Raw genomic sequence first — 15,927 nt, 5'->3', positions numbered from 1 at the left:
TCTCTTTAGAACTAAATGTACATTTGAGCCAGCAAAAATTGATGTTTCAGGACACTGTTATGCCCTTTCAAAAAGAATATATATCTGTTTCAACTAAACGTTGGAGATGTAATGCAAATAATGCTTCCTTTTCACATATGATGTGGCCGTGTTCAGTAGTCACTCTTTTTGGGGTGGATATATTACAATGTATTAATTTTCATAGACATGCTGTGTTAGTCTGTATCGGCATACAGTATAAAGATATAAATGAATCCTGGAGCATCGTTGAGACTTGAGAGAAATACATTTCTAGCATGAGCTTTTGTAGATTCTAGTCCAGTTAATCGGATGGACTTAACTAATGACTCAGCCTGGCATCTTTCCGTAGGTTGCTAAAATGAGTACCCAGCTTGTTGGGGGCAATTAGCCGACACATTGTAAACAGCTTGCAGTGGTCTCCAAACTGTGCTCTTCAAGGGATGTTGGACTTCAGTTCCCAGAATCCCAGACCCTTGGCCAAGGTGGCTGAGGCTTCTGGGAGAAGAAGTCCAACCCCCCCTCCCAAAGAGGACTAGAGTTTAGGAATCACTAAAGATGTTTTGGACATCGCCTCCCAGAATCCCTGATTGTTGGCCAAGCTGCCTGGGGCTTCTGGGAACTGAAGTCCAAAAACCCCCTGGAGGCCCAGAGTTTGGGAACAATCACTGCTCTAGTGTTTCCCAACCTTTGTTCCTTCAAGATTTTTTTGAATTCCATCTCCCAGAATCCTTGATCATTGGCCAAGATGGCTGAGGCTTCTGGGAGATGAAGTCCAAACCCCCCCCCAAACCCTGGAGGCCCAGAGTCTGGGAATAACCAGTGCTCTGGAAAACTTTTAGGCCAAGGCCTGACCAGGCAGGCGCAGTCAGAAGCCAGGTGTGGTGGCTGTGTTTATTCACTTTATATAGTGAGGAAGAGGCCTAGCCCAGTCAGGGCTGGAGTGGGAGAGCCGGCCCTCCTTCCTCCCTTCCCCTGAGCCGGCCACAGGGAAGAAGCGAAGCCGCCTTGCCCCCCTCAGGGCTGGGAAAGAGCCAGCGGGGCGGCTCCAGCGCAGCCAGCCCTCCGCTGTTTCCTGCTCTGTATTCAATTAGAGCAAAGAGGAAGGAGAAGCAGGGCCTCCCCTCCTCTCTGACCCCTGCGGCCTCCATTTTCTCTCTGAGAGGAGGAGATGCCTCTCCTTTCCTCGCCAGGAGAAGGAGGACCCTGCAAGGTGAACGGTGCCCCCTTCAGAGGACTTCTGCTTGGCTTGGGTTTGGGTCGCCTGCCTTTCTTTTAACAAGGCTTATTATGGTGGTGGTTCTTGTTACTGGCTGCATCCACACCCTAGAAATAACCCGGTTTGGCACCGCTTTAACTCTCTTTCTGGCTCAAGGCTACGGGATTCTGGGAGTTGGAGTTTGTGGTGGGGGCGCCAGGGCTCGAGGATGTGGCATTCTGGGAACTGTAGTGTGTGGTGGCACCAGAGCTCTCTTGAGAGGAGGAAGTGGAACTGCTCACAGAACTACAAGTCCCAGAAAGGGTCTGGTGCCACAACTAACTACACTTCCCAGGGTGCCATAGTCTTTTGAACCAGGGCAGTTGTTATTAATATTAGTACAGTACTAGTACTGTATTGTGCTCTGGTGCCACAATAAACTACAGTTCCCAGGATGCCATAGCCTTGAGCCCTGGCAGCTGTTATTATTATTAGGGTTAGTCTTATGCTCTGGTGCCGCAACAAACCACAATTCTCTAGATGCCATAGCCTTATTAATGCACCCATCCCCCCACATTTGCGGCTTTGACTTTTGCGGCTTTGATTATTAGTGGATTTTATTGATATGTTCTCTCTAGGAATGTGTAGGTCCTCCAGTGCAACTCTATGGTCAACTTTAACCAAAAGTCGCACTGGAGGACCTAGAGATCCCTAGAGAGAATGCTCCACTAGGCATTTGCAGCTCCTCCAGCACAATTCTATGGTCAATGTCTGGCAGATGTTCACCACAGAGTTGCACTGGAGGACCTAGAGATTCCTAGAGAGGTGTTCTCTCTGGTAAAAACATAGTGTTTTTGTTATGTATGGTTTCCCCACAGACACAGGGGTCCTGTGTCCCTGACCCCAGCGAATGTGGAGGGGCGAGTGTATTAGCATTATGCTCTGGTGCTGCAAGAAACTACAATTCCCAGGATGCCATAGCCTTGAGGCATGGCAGTCATTATTAGTGGAATTAGTATTAATAGTATCCTCTGGTGTCTCAACAAACTACAATTCCCATAGCCTTGAGCCATGGCAGTTAGCTGTGGTGCCACAACAAACTACAATTCTCAGAATGCCATAACCTTGAGTGATGGCGGTTAAAGCAGTATCAAACTGGATTATTTCTGCAGTACAGACACAGCCATTTTTGACTTATGGTGACGTACCTATCACAGGGTCAGGGATGTAGCCAGGATTTTAGGAAGGGGGGGGGTCCAGACTAAGTGCCACCATTATAATGGGGCTTGGGTGCGGCGGCGCAGCAGCACACACCATTCATTTTTCTAATGGAAGGGGGGTTCTGGACCCCAAGAACTCCCCCCCCCTTGGCTACGTCCCTGACGGGGTTTTCTTGGCAGCTTTTTTCAGCTGGGCCTTGCCAGTGCCCTCCTCTGAGGCTGAGAGAGTGTGACTCAGCCAAGGTCACTCAGTGGGCTTTTATGCTCGAACCCTGATCTCTAGAGCCATAGAGTTATTTAAACCCACTTTGTATTTGGCAGCTTCCCTTTTTAAGGCCTGTTCCCAACTCTTCCCCAGTCCTGACAGCTGTACAAAGTGGCAGAAACCCCACAGCTTTCCTGCCACTGTCTGTTTAATTTTTCCATGCTGTGTTGCTCTTTCAAGCACAGAGTGTCTGTTAAGGAAATGACAACTGCAACATTTTTCTCTAAGGAGGCCCATAATCTCCGCTGTAACATATGTTGGCATAGACCCCACACCTGCTCTTCTGTTTAAAGCTTTGCTCTGTCGGTTTTCTGTGCTTCCTCTCAAGGCAAGTACAGTACTTTCGTTAGTTGGGTGTGCCTTCAAGTCATTTCTGACTTATGGAGACCCTGAGGCAAATCTATCAAGGGTTTTCTTGGCAAGAAAGGGCAAACAAAATGGTGAAGGGTTTGGAAACCATGCATTATGAGGATAGACTTAGGGAGCTGGGTATGTTTAGCCTGGAGAAGAGAAGATTAGGAGGTGATAGAGTAGTCCTGTTTAAATATTTGAAGGGGAGCTAGCTTGCTTTCTGCTGCTCTAGAGACTAGGACACAGAACAGTGGATATGAACTATAGGAAAAGAGATTCCACCTCAACATTAGGAGGAACTTCCTGACAGTAAGGGCTGTTCAACAGTGGAACACACTCTCTTGGAGGTTTTTAAACAGAGGCTGAATGGCCATCTGCTGTGGGGTGCTTTGTGTATTCCTGCATGGCACAAGGTTGGACTGGATGGCCCTTGGGTCTCTTCCAACTCTGTGATTCTAACATTTGTTCAGAGGAAGTTTGCCATTGCCTTCCCCTGAGGCTGAGAGCATGTGACTTGTCCATGGTCACACCCATAAGGAAAATTTTGGGTTGTGAGCTGTCATTTGTAAGCACATCAAGTTCCTTATTCTGCCTTTCTTTGAAAACAGGTTGAGTAAGACAGGTAATTACACATCACTTTTTTATAACAGTCAGCAACTGGCGATGCATCTGGCTGTCTTCTGCCCTCTGCTGGGCTTAGAAGTTCCACAAACAGCCTTTGAAGGCAAATAGAATTTCAGAATTTGAAGACTATTATTTATGCTTTATGTAGAGAGATCTTGTAGCACCTTTGAGACTAACTGAAATAAAGAAGTTGGCAACATGAGCTTTCCTAGACTTCACTCTGCTTCCTCAGATGCATTGAGTAGTGAGAAAATAGACTGAAGTCTAGGAATGCTCATGCTGCCAACTTTTTTATTTCAGTCTCAAAGGTGCTACAAGATCCCTCTACATACTCATTCTACAGACTAACACGACTACATCTTTATTTTTTTCTGTATTTTTTATTTTGTGGAATTGTAATGCGATGGTTAGATTAAGTTTGAAATGTACCTTTCTTGTTCACTCCTTATTTTAAGTATATATTACATGATGAAAACAAATTCTGCTGTTTGAAGAGTGGTTATAGTGTCACATTTTGTGTCTAGCATGAATCCACAGTGTGGGAAATGTCATCTTCTAAACCAGTGGTTCCCAAATTTAGTGCTCAGATGTTGTTGAGCTTCAACTTCTGGAAGCCCTGGCCAGCAGAACTAGTGGTTAGGAATTATGGGAATTGCACTTGACAATATTTGGAAATCACTGTTCTAAATAGTGGACCCATCAAGTTGTTTGGTTTTACCATTGGAACTTTACCTCTGTCTGAGAATCCAGCCAGTAGGATAGGATTTGATAGGAGCGTGCACCACTGCGTGGTTGCCATTGTAATGATGTGCTTTATTGTATACACTGAGTTTGGAATCATCAGTATAGGAAGAGTCACACCAAAGGTTGAGGTATCATAAATATATCAACAATCATAAATGTAACAGTTTACTTGAGTGACAATTACTTCATATTTTTCTTAAGTATTTGTAATGTTCAGACTTTTCTGTCTGACTAAATAAATGATACATTTTCATCATTCATTTTTATCTCTATAAAGCCTTGTTTGCTCTGAAAGCTAGTGTAATGATTTTTGTGCCTTCTGGCTAACCTAATAAAGATGTCACCACAATATATACAATGGATTTTAGAACATTTGGATTTTAAAGCCAGCGTGGTGTAGTGGTTTGACACTATGACTGGAGACCAGGTGACCTTTGGAAAGTCACATGCTCTCAGCCTCAGGGTAAGGCAGTGGCAAACCTCTGAACAAGTCTGGCCAAGAAAACTCCATAATAGGTTTGCCTTAGGGTCACTATAAGTTGAAAATTACTTGAAGGCACAGAACACACACACACACACACACAAACCAGAGATGCCTAACATTTAGGAACAGAGAAAAATTACTCATGAACTCTTTGTTTTTCACTCTTTTAACCTGACAGGCAGGTCAGGAAATAACAGTGTTTGTTAATAATAATAATAACAGAATGTTTAAAACAGTTAAGCCTAACCTCTCCTCCATAACACTACTCCGAAACACTATTAATTTGTAAGACCTCTTAGGGGCTCTGCCATAGAAGTTGATTCTTAAAAGGGCTCCTTGAGTCAAAAAGGTTGGGCCCCTGCTCTAAACTATGTGGCCGCATACTAGCACAGATTTCAGAATTTGATAATATGTGTAAGGCTGGGCCCCCGGCTGTGGTATTGACTCTGGTCTATTTTTCTACTGATCTAAGTGCTGCTCTCTGCTTCTTAGTTCAATAAACTAGAAGCAAGAACATCTCTGCCTTCCAATAACCAAACTGGGGCTAGAAGATGCTGTACTATAATGGCGTATTTGCCAAAAGAAAAAAAAGAAAGTAGTACAATCAACCATCCACATTTGCAGCTTTAACTTTGGCAGGATTTATGGATTTATTTATGGATTTGATTAATATGTTCTCTCTGAGAATCTATAGGTCCTCCAGTATAACTCTATGGTCAACTTTTGCCGGAACTTGCACTGGAGAAATTAGAGATTCCTAGAGATAACACTTCTGTAGGTATTTATAGGTCCTCGAGTGCAGTTCTGTCATCACCTTCACTGGAGGACATAGAGACTCCTAGGAGGTATTCTCTGAAGTTATTTTTTAAAAATTATTTGTGTTTATTTATTTATTTATTTATATGGTTTATTTATGTGGGTTTTCCACTTTCACTGGGGTTTTGCATCCCTAATCCCAACTAATGTGGAGGGCCCACTGGAGTATTATACTGTTCCAGAAATTCAGCTGATGGAAAATTACTAGCCCGTGCAGCTAACCTTGTATGGTTAGATATCTTAAAAACATCAAATTCTTCAATATAAAAAGAATTCCTGTACTTTCTTCTATTGTTGCCTTTTTCCAATCTTAATGTTAAGTTAATTACTTCAGGATTTCGCCTTAGATTGTTTAGGACACTGGGATTGGAGTCTTGTACCAAAATATATGTTACAGGTGACAAAGTTTTATTTTGGTTTATTTAGACTGTTGACCCAGGCGGGTTACAAATGGCCCTCAAGGGGCCGTTTTCCCACCGCCGCCATTCACTGCGTAGGGAAGCCCCAGCGGCCAGACCACGAGGCTTCCCCGCGCAGCGAAAAAGGAGTGCCGAAATGGGGCTCCTTTTTGGAATGTGGAAGTGGCGCCGCGAGGGGCGGAGTGCGCCCTCGCGGCATCACTTCCGCCGCGACACGTCTGGACGCACAGCGTCCAAGACGTCAAAATGGCGGCACCCATGTGGATGGGCGCCGCTATAAAGTCCGCACTCCACACGTACTGGGAGGAACGGCTGTCAGGAAGGTAAGAACCTTCCTAACTCTAATACGGCCCTTCCTAACCCTAGTACACGCAGAGTGCGTACTTTATGGCGGTTTATAACCCGCCCCAGTTCTTAAGTAAGGGCTGATCTTAAAAAATGTTGCTTTTGCTTGAGATATTTTTTTCTGATTCTCTGTGTATACTTTAGCTGAATGAATGAAACATTTTCCTTCTCAGTGTAACTGATCTATCATATTTCCTTTTCTAAGTGAAACAACATGATTCATCCACTTGTGTCTCTGGATGTTGGACATTCGCGTCTGGTTTACTTCTTGAATAGAACTAGAGGACGGGGCTCTTCAAATAGTACCTACTGCTACCACACTGCAGATGGAAGTACTGTGCTTCAAGGTGTAACTTTTGGGGGAGTCCCTACTGTTCTGCTGCTTGATGTAACTTGCTTTTTGGTATGTTCTTTAAAAAAAACACCACTGTGATTGTTTGGCAATTTTTATCCTTTCCAGAATTCCCTAGTTCCCAGATGGAGATCTGAATGAGTATTAATTAAAACACAAGGCACATTTCTATGCTAAGGTAGAGCTTTTGTGGGGAAGAGATGAAACACCATTCCCTTCAGACAAACCAAACTGAAGAGGCTAGAATGTTGTGACTAAAGAATGATAGATAAGATGCTATAAATAATTCTGTAGCCTTTGGATAACAGGATGTGAAGCTCTGAAACAAAACAGTCCCTTTTAATTTTCTTGAAGCTGTGAACATCATAATGTAATGCCTGCCAAATTTTAGAGCAGTATGAAAGGATTAACATCTATTTGAAAGTTTTGGGTTTTTTTTTTTTTTGAAAACATAATGCTAATATCACCTACATTTTTTCTCTCTCCTGTTGTAGCACATGTTTTAGCTTTTTAGTAAAGAAAGGCCAATGCCAGTATCAGTGGTCTAGACTGCTTTCTGATGATAGGTCACAGAAATCCAAAAGCTTATGTCAAGCACAAATTTGCACCTGGATCTCTTATTTGATACTGGCTGGTCTGAAAACAACTTAACCTAAAATAATAATTTTAAAAATCTCATGATGTCTTATGTTGCTCTTTTTGTTTTCTTCCCTAGATGTTAATGTTGATGTTTTCCTTTATAAGAAAAAGATTCTGGGATTATGGTCGCATCGCACTAGTATCAGAATCTGACAGGTAAAGATATATTAAAATTGAATATCAAACATTGTAACCCAGCATTATAGCAGACTCTGCAGGATATATGGCCATACAACTAGCAGTATCATGCTGGTTGGAAGATCATTATTTGATATGATCAGTACATGATACTCAGAAAACTAGTGAATCTGTATACCAAATAAGGAAGTTACTGCAGGCCATAAAAGATATCAGTTCTCTTAAAGAATCAAGTTGATATTTTCTGCTCTTGTTTTTTAAATTAAAGTGGTTTCATGCTACATTTGGTAGGGCTGGCAGCAGCAGAGAAAAATGTCCTCCCCACATGCTGGTCCATATAAAAATCCATATATGTTACTAATTTTTTTAAAAAAAACACACTGATTCCTAATTATGCATTTAGCACCATATATTTCATTACTCTGAGAGAAGTCAATAGATAGGAAATGCCTCAGGCAAAATAACCACAATAACGCTCCTTTATAGTTACCCATGTATTTTATGGGGGTATTTTCAATAACTTAACAAATGAGCTATTGAAAATCAGTGTAGTGTAGTTGTTTAAGCACTCTGGGAGACCAGAATTCATACATCATGACATACATCAAATCTTCAAATAACTAGAGTTTACTGAGTAATAAACAGACATTTATGTATATTAGACTTGTTTTATAAACTTTATTTTGCTGATCTGGGGACTAGGGGATAAGAAGGATTCTTCTAAATATATTTGGACTGTTTTTTTGGACAGCAAAAATATTTAATGGTAACTGATGTGCCTATAATATAGTTTATTGTCAGTTCTTATTCGGGCTAAAGGGCCATCATATCTCAGGATTAATATCAACCTACCAGTACCTACCTAGTTTGGGATAACTGTGGAATTTCTTTGAGAGAATTTGCTATCAAGTTGTAAAACGTGATCCAATGTACCATCCAATTCTGTTAAGGGGAAAAATACTAATTTACTCATTCTCACCATGGCCCTATACAGACTGCCAAAATAAAGCTGCTTCGGGTCACTTTGGAGGTATGGTGTTTCAATGATGCATGCGTCCTAAGAGTCTGGAAGCTGCACCAAAGCTGCACTCTAGTCCTTAGGACTAGAGCATGGCTTTGGTGTGGCTTCTGGACTCTTAGGAGGCATGCATCATTTAAACAGCATACCTCCAAAGTGACACGAACCAGCTTTATTTTGGCCTGTCTGTATCAGGCCCATGACACTATTTTTCTGTAGTGGTGGGATTGTGTGCACCTGTGAGGCAAGAGGGTGTACTGCTATTACTGCTAGGGTCTCCCAGGCCAGACAGGCTTTTGCTGACGAGCCAGACAAAATGGGCCAAAGAGTTGCTGGGCAGCAGCAATAGTTGTATGTGTGAGAGAAAGAGAGAGAGAATGACAGAGAGAGAATGACAACAATGGCAGCATAGCTAACATTTGTTAGAACATGAAAAAAAATACAACAAACACCTTTTGAATGTCTTGTACCATGAGACAATCCAAAATAGAACCAGAGATAGGGCCAGAAGTTGAGACTCAATGAGCTACTGGGGTACAATCGAGGAAAGATATAAATAGCACTGTGACTAATGATGCAACTGGAGTCAGGCTGAAAAGATGTTCAGTTTTTGACATATTTAGAGGTGAAAGAAAAGTCAGAATCTGCACAAAACATATTACAGGAATGTGAAATGTAAGAAGCATGAATCAGGAAGCTAGATAGTAAAACAAGAAATGGAATATATAAAAATTGCAATACTTGGGATGAGTGAGCTAAACTGGACGGTAATGGGACATTTAGAGTTAGATAATTATAAAGAGTTTTAGCCAGAAAATAAAAATCTAAGAAGAAATCAAATCGCATTAATAGTGAGGAGAGATTTGGCAAAAGCAGTCAAAGGATATAATGCAAAGTGTGACTGAATCATATCAATAAGATACCAGGGAAAACTTATCACTATAGCCATAATCCAAGTTTTATGCTCCAGATCCAGGGTGCCTTAAATTGAAAGATTCTATGGAGTCCAGGAAGAAGTTCACCACACACCAAAACAAGAATTGTTAATCATTGGTGATTGAAATGCAAAAGTAGGAAACAGAGCAGAATCAAAGATTTGTAGGAAAATTTGGCCTAGGACCAGGAAATGAAGAAAGAGAGCAGCTGATTGAATTTTGCAAGGCTAAATGTTTTTACAGTGGTGCCTCGGGTTATGAAATTAATTCGTTCCGCCGCGGCGTTCGTAACCCGATTTTTTTCGTAACCCGAAAAAGCCATAGTCGCTAGCGCTAAAAGCCGCGATTTCGTGCGAAAAAGCGCCGAAAAGCACCAAAAAAATTTTTCGTAAGCCGAAAAAAAAAAAAAACGTAACCCGGAACAGTTTTTTCCTATGGGATTTTTTCGTATCCCGGGAATTTCGTAAGGCGGTGCTTTCGTATCCCGGGGTACCACTGTAATTGCAAACATGTTCTTCAAGTGACCAAAGAGGTGACTGTAGACATGGACATCATCTAGTGGCCAATACAGAAATCAGATAAACTAAATACAGTATTTGGAAGCATAAGATGGAGGAGGGCCATTCATTCTGCAAAAACAGGATCAGAAGCAGATTGTGGCACAGACCAGTAACTGCTAATATAAAAATTAGAATAAAGCTAAAGAAAAACCCTAAAGTAACTGTTGTGCCAAAGTAAAACCTGAAGAGCAGTCCCATAGAATTTAAAGATAATGTAAAAATAGATTTTGTATTATTAAATCTAATTGACTGGCAGAAGAAATCTGGACTGAAGCCAGGGACATTGTTGGGGAAGAATGCAAAAAGATACTATCTGCAACCAAAAAAGAAAGAGAAGTCTCATTGGATGACAGATGAAAAAGGACAGACAAGAAGCAAAAGGAGAAGGTGAACAGAAATAGAATTAGAACCCTGAATGCAAGTGTTTAGTGATTTGTGTTCAGGGAGAAAAGAAAAACTACTATAATCAGATAAATAGAAGACTACAACCGAAAAGGAAGAACAAAAGACCACATGGTCTGAGAAATGAAACTAAAAATGGGGATGCTATACAGGCAGCAGTGGAACATATTACATGACCAAGTACAAATAAGTCAATGGAAACAATACACTGAGGGCTTGTGATATAATATATGCATTATTATTATTATTATTATTATTATTATTATTATTTAAAAATATTTCCTACCTTTCCCTGCGGATCGAGGCAGGATTACATCAATAAAATAGTACAATACAGTATAAAAATATAAAAATATAGTTAATAAAATACTAACATTAGTGCAATAAAATAGCTAAACCATCGTCCAATCATCCAAAATCATACAGTCATAGTCCAAAGTGGAACATTTCATTTTAATGATCTCCTATATAAGGTCGGGTGGGTAAGCCCGCCGGAAGAGATCCGTCTTAAGTGCCTTCTTAAAGGCATCTAAGGTGGTAATAAGATGGATCTCCTCCAGCAGGGTATTCCACAGTTTAGGGGCCATAGCAGTGAACGCTCTGTGAGAAGTTGTTATTAACCTGGTCTTATGGTATTCTAGTAAATACTTCCCAGCTGTCCTGAGAGTGCAGGGCAGATTGTGTAGGGAAGTAACTTGGGCTCAAGCCATGTAGGGCTTTAAAGGTAATAACCAACACCTTGTACAGTCCGTCCTCGCCTTACGCGGGGGATCCGTTCCGGATCCCTCCGCGTAAGGCGAATTCTGCCTATGCTTGAGCCCCATTGGAAACAATGGGGCTCATGCGCGGCGGTGCGGGCGCGCGCGGGGCGCAACGGGCGCGCGCGCCCATTCAATTGAATGGGACGCGCCGCCCCGCGCACCCCCGCACCCCACAGCTTGAGCACATATGCTCAAGGCCGCATATGCGCGTGCCCGCATATGGCGCGGGCACACTCTACTGCGCCCAGAAGCTGATCGGCAGCCAGTGAAGAGATTTTAGCCCAGGTATTATATACTCAGACCAGCCTGGCTGCCGTATTTTGAACCAATTGAACTTCTGAATTTGGTACAAGGGTAGCCTCATGTAGAGCACATATAAAAGAGATAAGATGGTGGATTCATTCAAGGGAGAATCATTTGAAGAATCATTATATAGAGCAAGAAATGCCAGGCGTTCAACCTGGTTTCAGGAAGGGAAGAGGCACTTGAGATCATATTGCAAACATATGTTGGGTAATGGTTTTAATTGCACAAAAGAATTTCAGAAGAAAAGTCAGCTGTGCTTTATAGATTACAGCAAAGCCTTTGATTGTGTAAATTATGAAAAATGTTGAACATATCATATGTAAAGCAAGATTCGACTTGGAGGAAGGAGGCATGAAAATTGGAGGAAAGAACACCAGCAATTTAAGATATGAAGATGACATACTAATAGCAAAAAATAGCAAAGACTTGGAACATTTACTGAAGAAGGTCAGGGAAGAAAGTGCAAAGGTAAGTTTACAGTTGAACATTAAGAAAACAAAAATAATGACAACAGATGATTTACATAACTTGAAAGCAGGTGATGAAGGTATTGAAATAGTTCAAGATTTTCCATTCTTTGGCTCAGGCTTTAATTAGAATGAAGATTGTAGTCACGAAATCAGAAGAAGAATAGGAGGACTTGGACAGGCAGCTACAAAGAAACTAAACAAGATCCTAAAGAGTAAAGATATATCAGTGAAGAAAGCTGATAGAAAGAAAAAATAATTCATTTGAAATGTGGTGCTGGAGAAACGTTTTATGGATATCATAGATTTCTAAAAAAGACAAATAAATGGGTCCTGGAGCAAATTAAGCCTGTACTTTTTCTAGAAACCAAGATGGCTAAATTGAGACTATTGTACTTTGGACATATGAGAAGACACAACGCACTAGAAAAGACAACAGTTCTTGGTAAGGTAGAAGGCAGTAGGAAAAGGAAGCCACAGCTCTGAGTTTGCAAGACCTGAGCAGGGTGACTCATTCATAAGGTTGCCATAAGTTGAAATCAACTTGACAACAATTAACAACAACAACAACATTTACTCATAACTCTTTGTCTCCTTGTAACTTCATCAGCATTTCTTTTCTCAGTTACAACAGCAGCTATGGAGTAAGTCAGTTCTCTAGTGTCTCATACTATTCCTAGTATTTTTTGGGCTTTGTTGCCCTTTGTATTAGTGTTTTCCATTTATTGAAGAGAACTAATCCTTGAAAACTCAATACAGTCGCCCTCTTAACTTGTGGATCTGAGATCTGCAGCCTTGAATATGCTTGGAGGGGCAACCTCCGCTATTTACAATGGCACATGCTCCTGGGCTGTGCACACAGGGGCATGCCCCATTCAAGCCTATGGGGCTTGAATAAGCATGAGCCTCTGTTTTTGTGGGGGGGTGTTGGTGGTGGTGGTTCCGGAACGGATCCCCCGTGAAAACGGAGGGCCAACTGTATATGCTTCAGTGAAGACTTGTTAGTAGCCAGGGTTTCACAGAACCTCAGCCAGACCCAGCAGACTGCAGGGCTTTAAACTAGGTAGGACTAGAGGCACAAGGCTTCATTCTTATTAGCAATGACTATGCAGTTGATGAGCCTTTTTGTATCCTAGTACAGTATATACCATAACCCTTAAACATGATGTTGAATGTATTTTACATGAACAGAAAAACTTTTGTTATGGGGAGTACATTCAATGCAACAATAAGAATTTGGATATGAGGTTCAGCCCCTTGGTTATGCTTTTGGCAGGGAGGAGGTATCACACTATATGGAAATAGTCTTAGCTGCAGATTATTTGATTAAAGGGAAATAATTTGTTTAAAGGGAAATATCCACTTTGTTCCTTATTTATTTCAAGGCACTTTGGGTTTTTTTCTTGCTGTCTGTTTTGTCACTTTTCCAACCTCCACCTTCTTCTTTCCTCCTTAATTATTTTTCCTTCCTGTTTTTTCTGTGTTTCTTATTTTTCTTGCCCTTGTTCCTATTCTCTTGTAGTTCAGGGTGGGCAGTGTGCTCATTTCTTGTGGAGCAAGAAAAGAAAACTTAGGATACATCCTCGTAGTCTTTAGACAGAAAGACTTGGATCCTTATAATCATGAGATGGAATCTAGAAAAGCCACTGCTTTGGACTCTTAAAAGCAGTGTAAGTGGATCTTGTGCATAAGTATGAGAATGAACAATTTACTCAAAATGAATCCGATCAGAATGTTACTCCTATCTTATGTAGCATTTTAATTATGCTTTGCTTCTAATATATTTTATATGCTTCCTACTTTGCGCCTTCCTTCCTTTCCCACCTTAGTCTTAAGATAGCTTTTTATTAGCCCCATTAGTTGTATCTACTTCATATAGCAGCATTTTTCTCCCCATCTCCTTACTCCCCCCCTTACTTTTTTATTATAAAAATGCTTTTACAATTTAAATAAGTTTAGCCACTGCTCTTAGTATAGAATTCTAATCATGGTTTTATTTTCATTTCTGTCCTGTAGTGAATTCAGATTTCATAGATCATCAGAATCCTCCTCCATGCCTGATGAACTGGACCCTGATGAGGTCAGTACCATTTTTGAACAAAACCTGTTACATATAAGTTCACATATGTAAGACAATGCTAGCATTTGATGCACTAATATTCTCTGGAGTGTGCTCATTATAGGATTCTTTGCATTTATGGTATGTTTTCCAGTCCTCTGTAGACAGACTGCTCATGACTCAGTGTTTTTCTCTGAACCTTAACATTAAGCAAAAAAGAGAAAATATTTTGAAGAACCACTTTTGGGAAAGTACATTATCAATATATATTTTGACTTATTATATTGTTCTGTTCCTTAAAAGGAGAGTGGCAGAGTCCTTTTCAGAAAAAGATATTTCTGCTTCTGTATAGGGTGCCATCTGACATCTTGTCAGTTCAGCCTCCAACTTTTTAAGTAGGCTATTGTGCTCTCCCTGCCACCCGAGGCAGTCTTCCAACATTAGGAGCAGATTTTTAGGGACTGTATGTAGCTGTAACGGGAACAAGGAGTTGGGATTGTCTCATTTTGCAAGTAGAACTCTGCTAATTATTTCCCTGATACAATTCTGTGACTACAAAATACTAATTTTTATTTTTAGGGCTTTTGTTCTTGGATGGTGTCTGCTTTTCGAATGCAGTGAGTATGCAGAGCAGCTGTGGTATGAGTACTATTATCCACACTTCACTTTTGTTAATACTATTTTATGTCTTAAGAATTATAAAAATTAAAAACTTTATTATTACTCCATGTTACTTTAATTACCTTCTAGTAAGCTATTTTGAAGACTATAATTAAAAATGAGATATAAATCTTATACATTAAATACAATTAGGATTAGAACATTATTTTTACTTCACAGAGAAATAGTTGACTGCTGTGGCGGTACAGTGGTTAAATGCCCATACTGCAGCCACAAGGTTGTGAGTTGAATCACAGGACTGTAAAATTGAGGGCTGATTCTCACTTGCCTTTACGCCAGGTTACCAATCGAATCCAAGGAATGGCGTTCCTATTGGAAACCGAATTAACTCTAGAACAGTTCTAGAGTAACCCGCAATCGTTCCCACTTAAAATCGAATCGTAACCCGGGTTTTTATTTGATCCGTGTTATCGTCATTTAACGCGGGTTAAAAAAATAGAAGGGTCAAACCTACAATTTTCCCTTGATTCGGGACAGGAATCGTAGTATTTGAATAGGAACGATCAGCCTCTGAAATCGGGTTAACTGGATGGGAGGAGCGGAACGTGATGGGCTGGCCTGGGGGTGTCACCTTCTTTGGTCTCTTTCTGCATCGCCAGCGCCATTTTCTTCCATTCGCATAGACTCCCCCCCCTGTGGATTGCAACCTCCCCTCTGTTTGAGGAGAACCACTGAACACCATTTGTGACGGAGAAAGGCTGGATGCACAGCAATCTGGGGGGGGGGGGGGAATAGAGCCTTTCCTTCTCTCTTTCCCAAACGGAATCTGGGGAGACATAGGAAACCCTGGATATATGTGTGTGTGTGTGTATTCCACTTTATCTCTATCCCTGGAGACTTCTGCCCTCTCCTCTTTTGTACTGTGTCCTCCTTTCTATCCTGGACGTCTCTTGCTCTTGCTTTATTCGGCTTTCACTCTCTCCTCTCTCTTAGGTTTGCAGCCTCTTGCCTCTGGGATCGTTCTCTTTTCCCCTTTTCTGTCTTGTGTCTCTATCCCACTTAAACCCACTGCCTTCTCCTCCTTGATCCAATTTTCCAACCCTGGGCTTTGGATGCAGAAGAGTACCCACTTAAACCCACTGCCTTCTCCTCCTTGATCCAATTTTCCAACCCTGGGCTTTGGAT

At 41.3% G+C, this 15,927-nt stretch overlaps 1 protein-coding gene across 7 annotated transcripts in view; it reads left to right on the top strand.

The window, feature by feature from the left end:
• The first annotated feature begins 966 nt into the window (after positions 1 to 966).
• The window catches only part of TMEM63A (transmembrane protein 63A), a 59,399-nt gene continuing 44,438 nt past the window's right edge, over positions 967 to 15,927 (top strand). The window contains exons 1-5 of one of the 7 annotated variants that reach the window (XM_042479978.1): positions 967 to 1,231; positions 6,690 to 6,887; positions 7,552 to 7,631; positions 14,079 to 14,142; positions 14,701 to 14,738. In XM_042479978.1, the coding sequence (XP_042335912.1) occupies positions 6,699 to 6,887; positions 7,552 to 7,631; positions 14,079 to 14,142; positions 14,701 to 14,738 (371 nt within the window). In that variant the 5' untranslated portion in view covers positions 967 to 1,231; positions 6,690 to 6,698. Of the gene's footprint in view, positions 1,232 to 6,689; positions 6,888 to 7,551; positions 7,632 to 13,584; positions 13,733 to 14,078; positions 14,143 to 14,700; positions 14,761 to 15,927 lie in introns of those variants that run through there. The other 6 variants (XM_042479960.1, XM_042479969.1, XM_042479951.1 and 3 more) reach the window with 6 other exon arrangements.

Source organism: Sceloporus undulatus, chromosome 1 (assembly GCF_019175285.1).
Source record: "Sceloporus undulatus isolate JIND9_A2432 ecotype Alabama chromosome 1, SceUnd_v1.1, whole genome shotgun sequence".
NCBI lineage: Eukaryota > Metazoa > Chordata > Lepidosauria > Squamata > Phrynosomatidae > Sceloporus > Sceloporus undulatus.
This window is presented reverse-complemented; position numbering and strand designations above follow the sequence as displayed.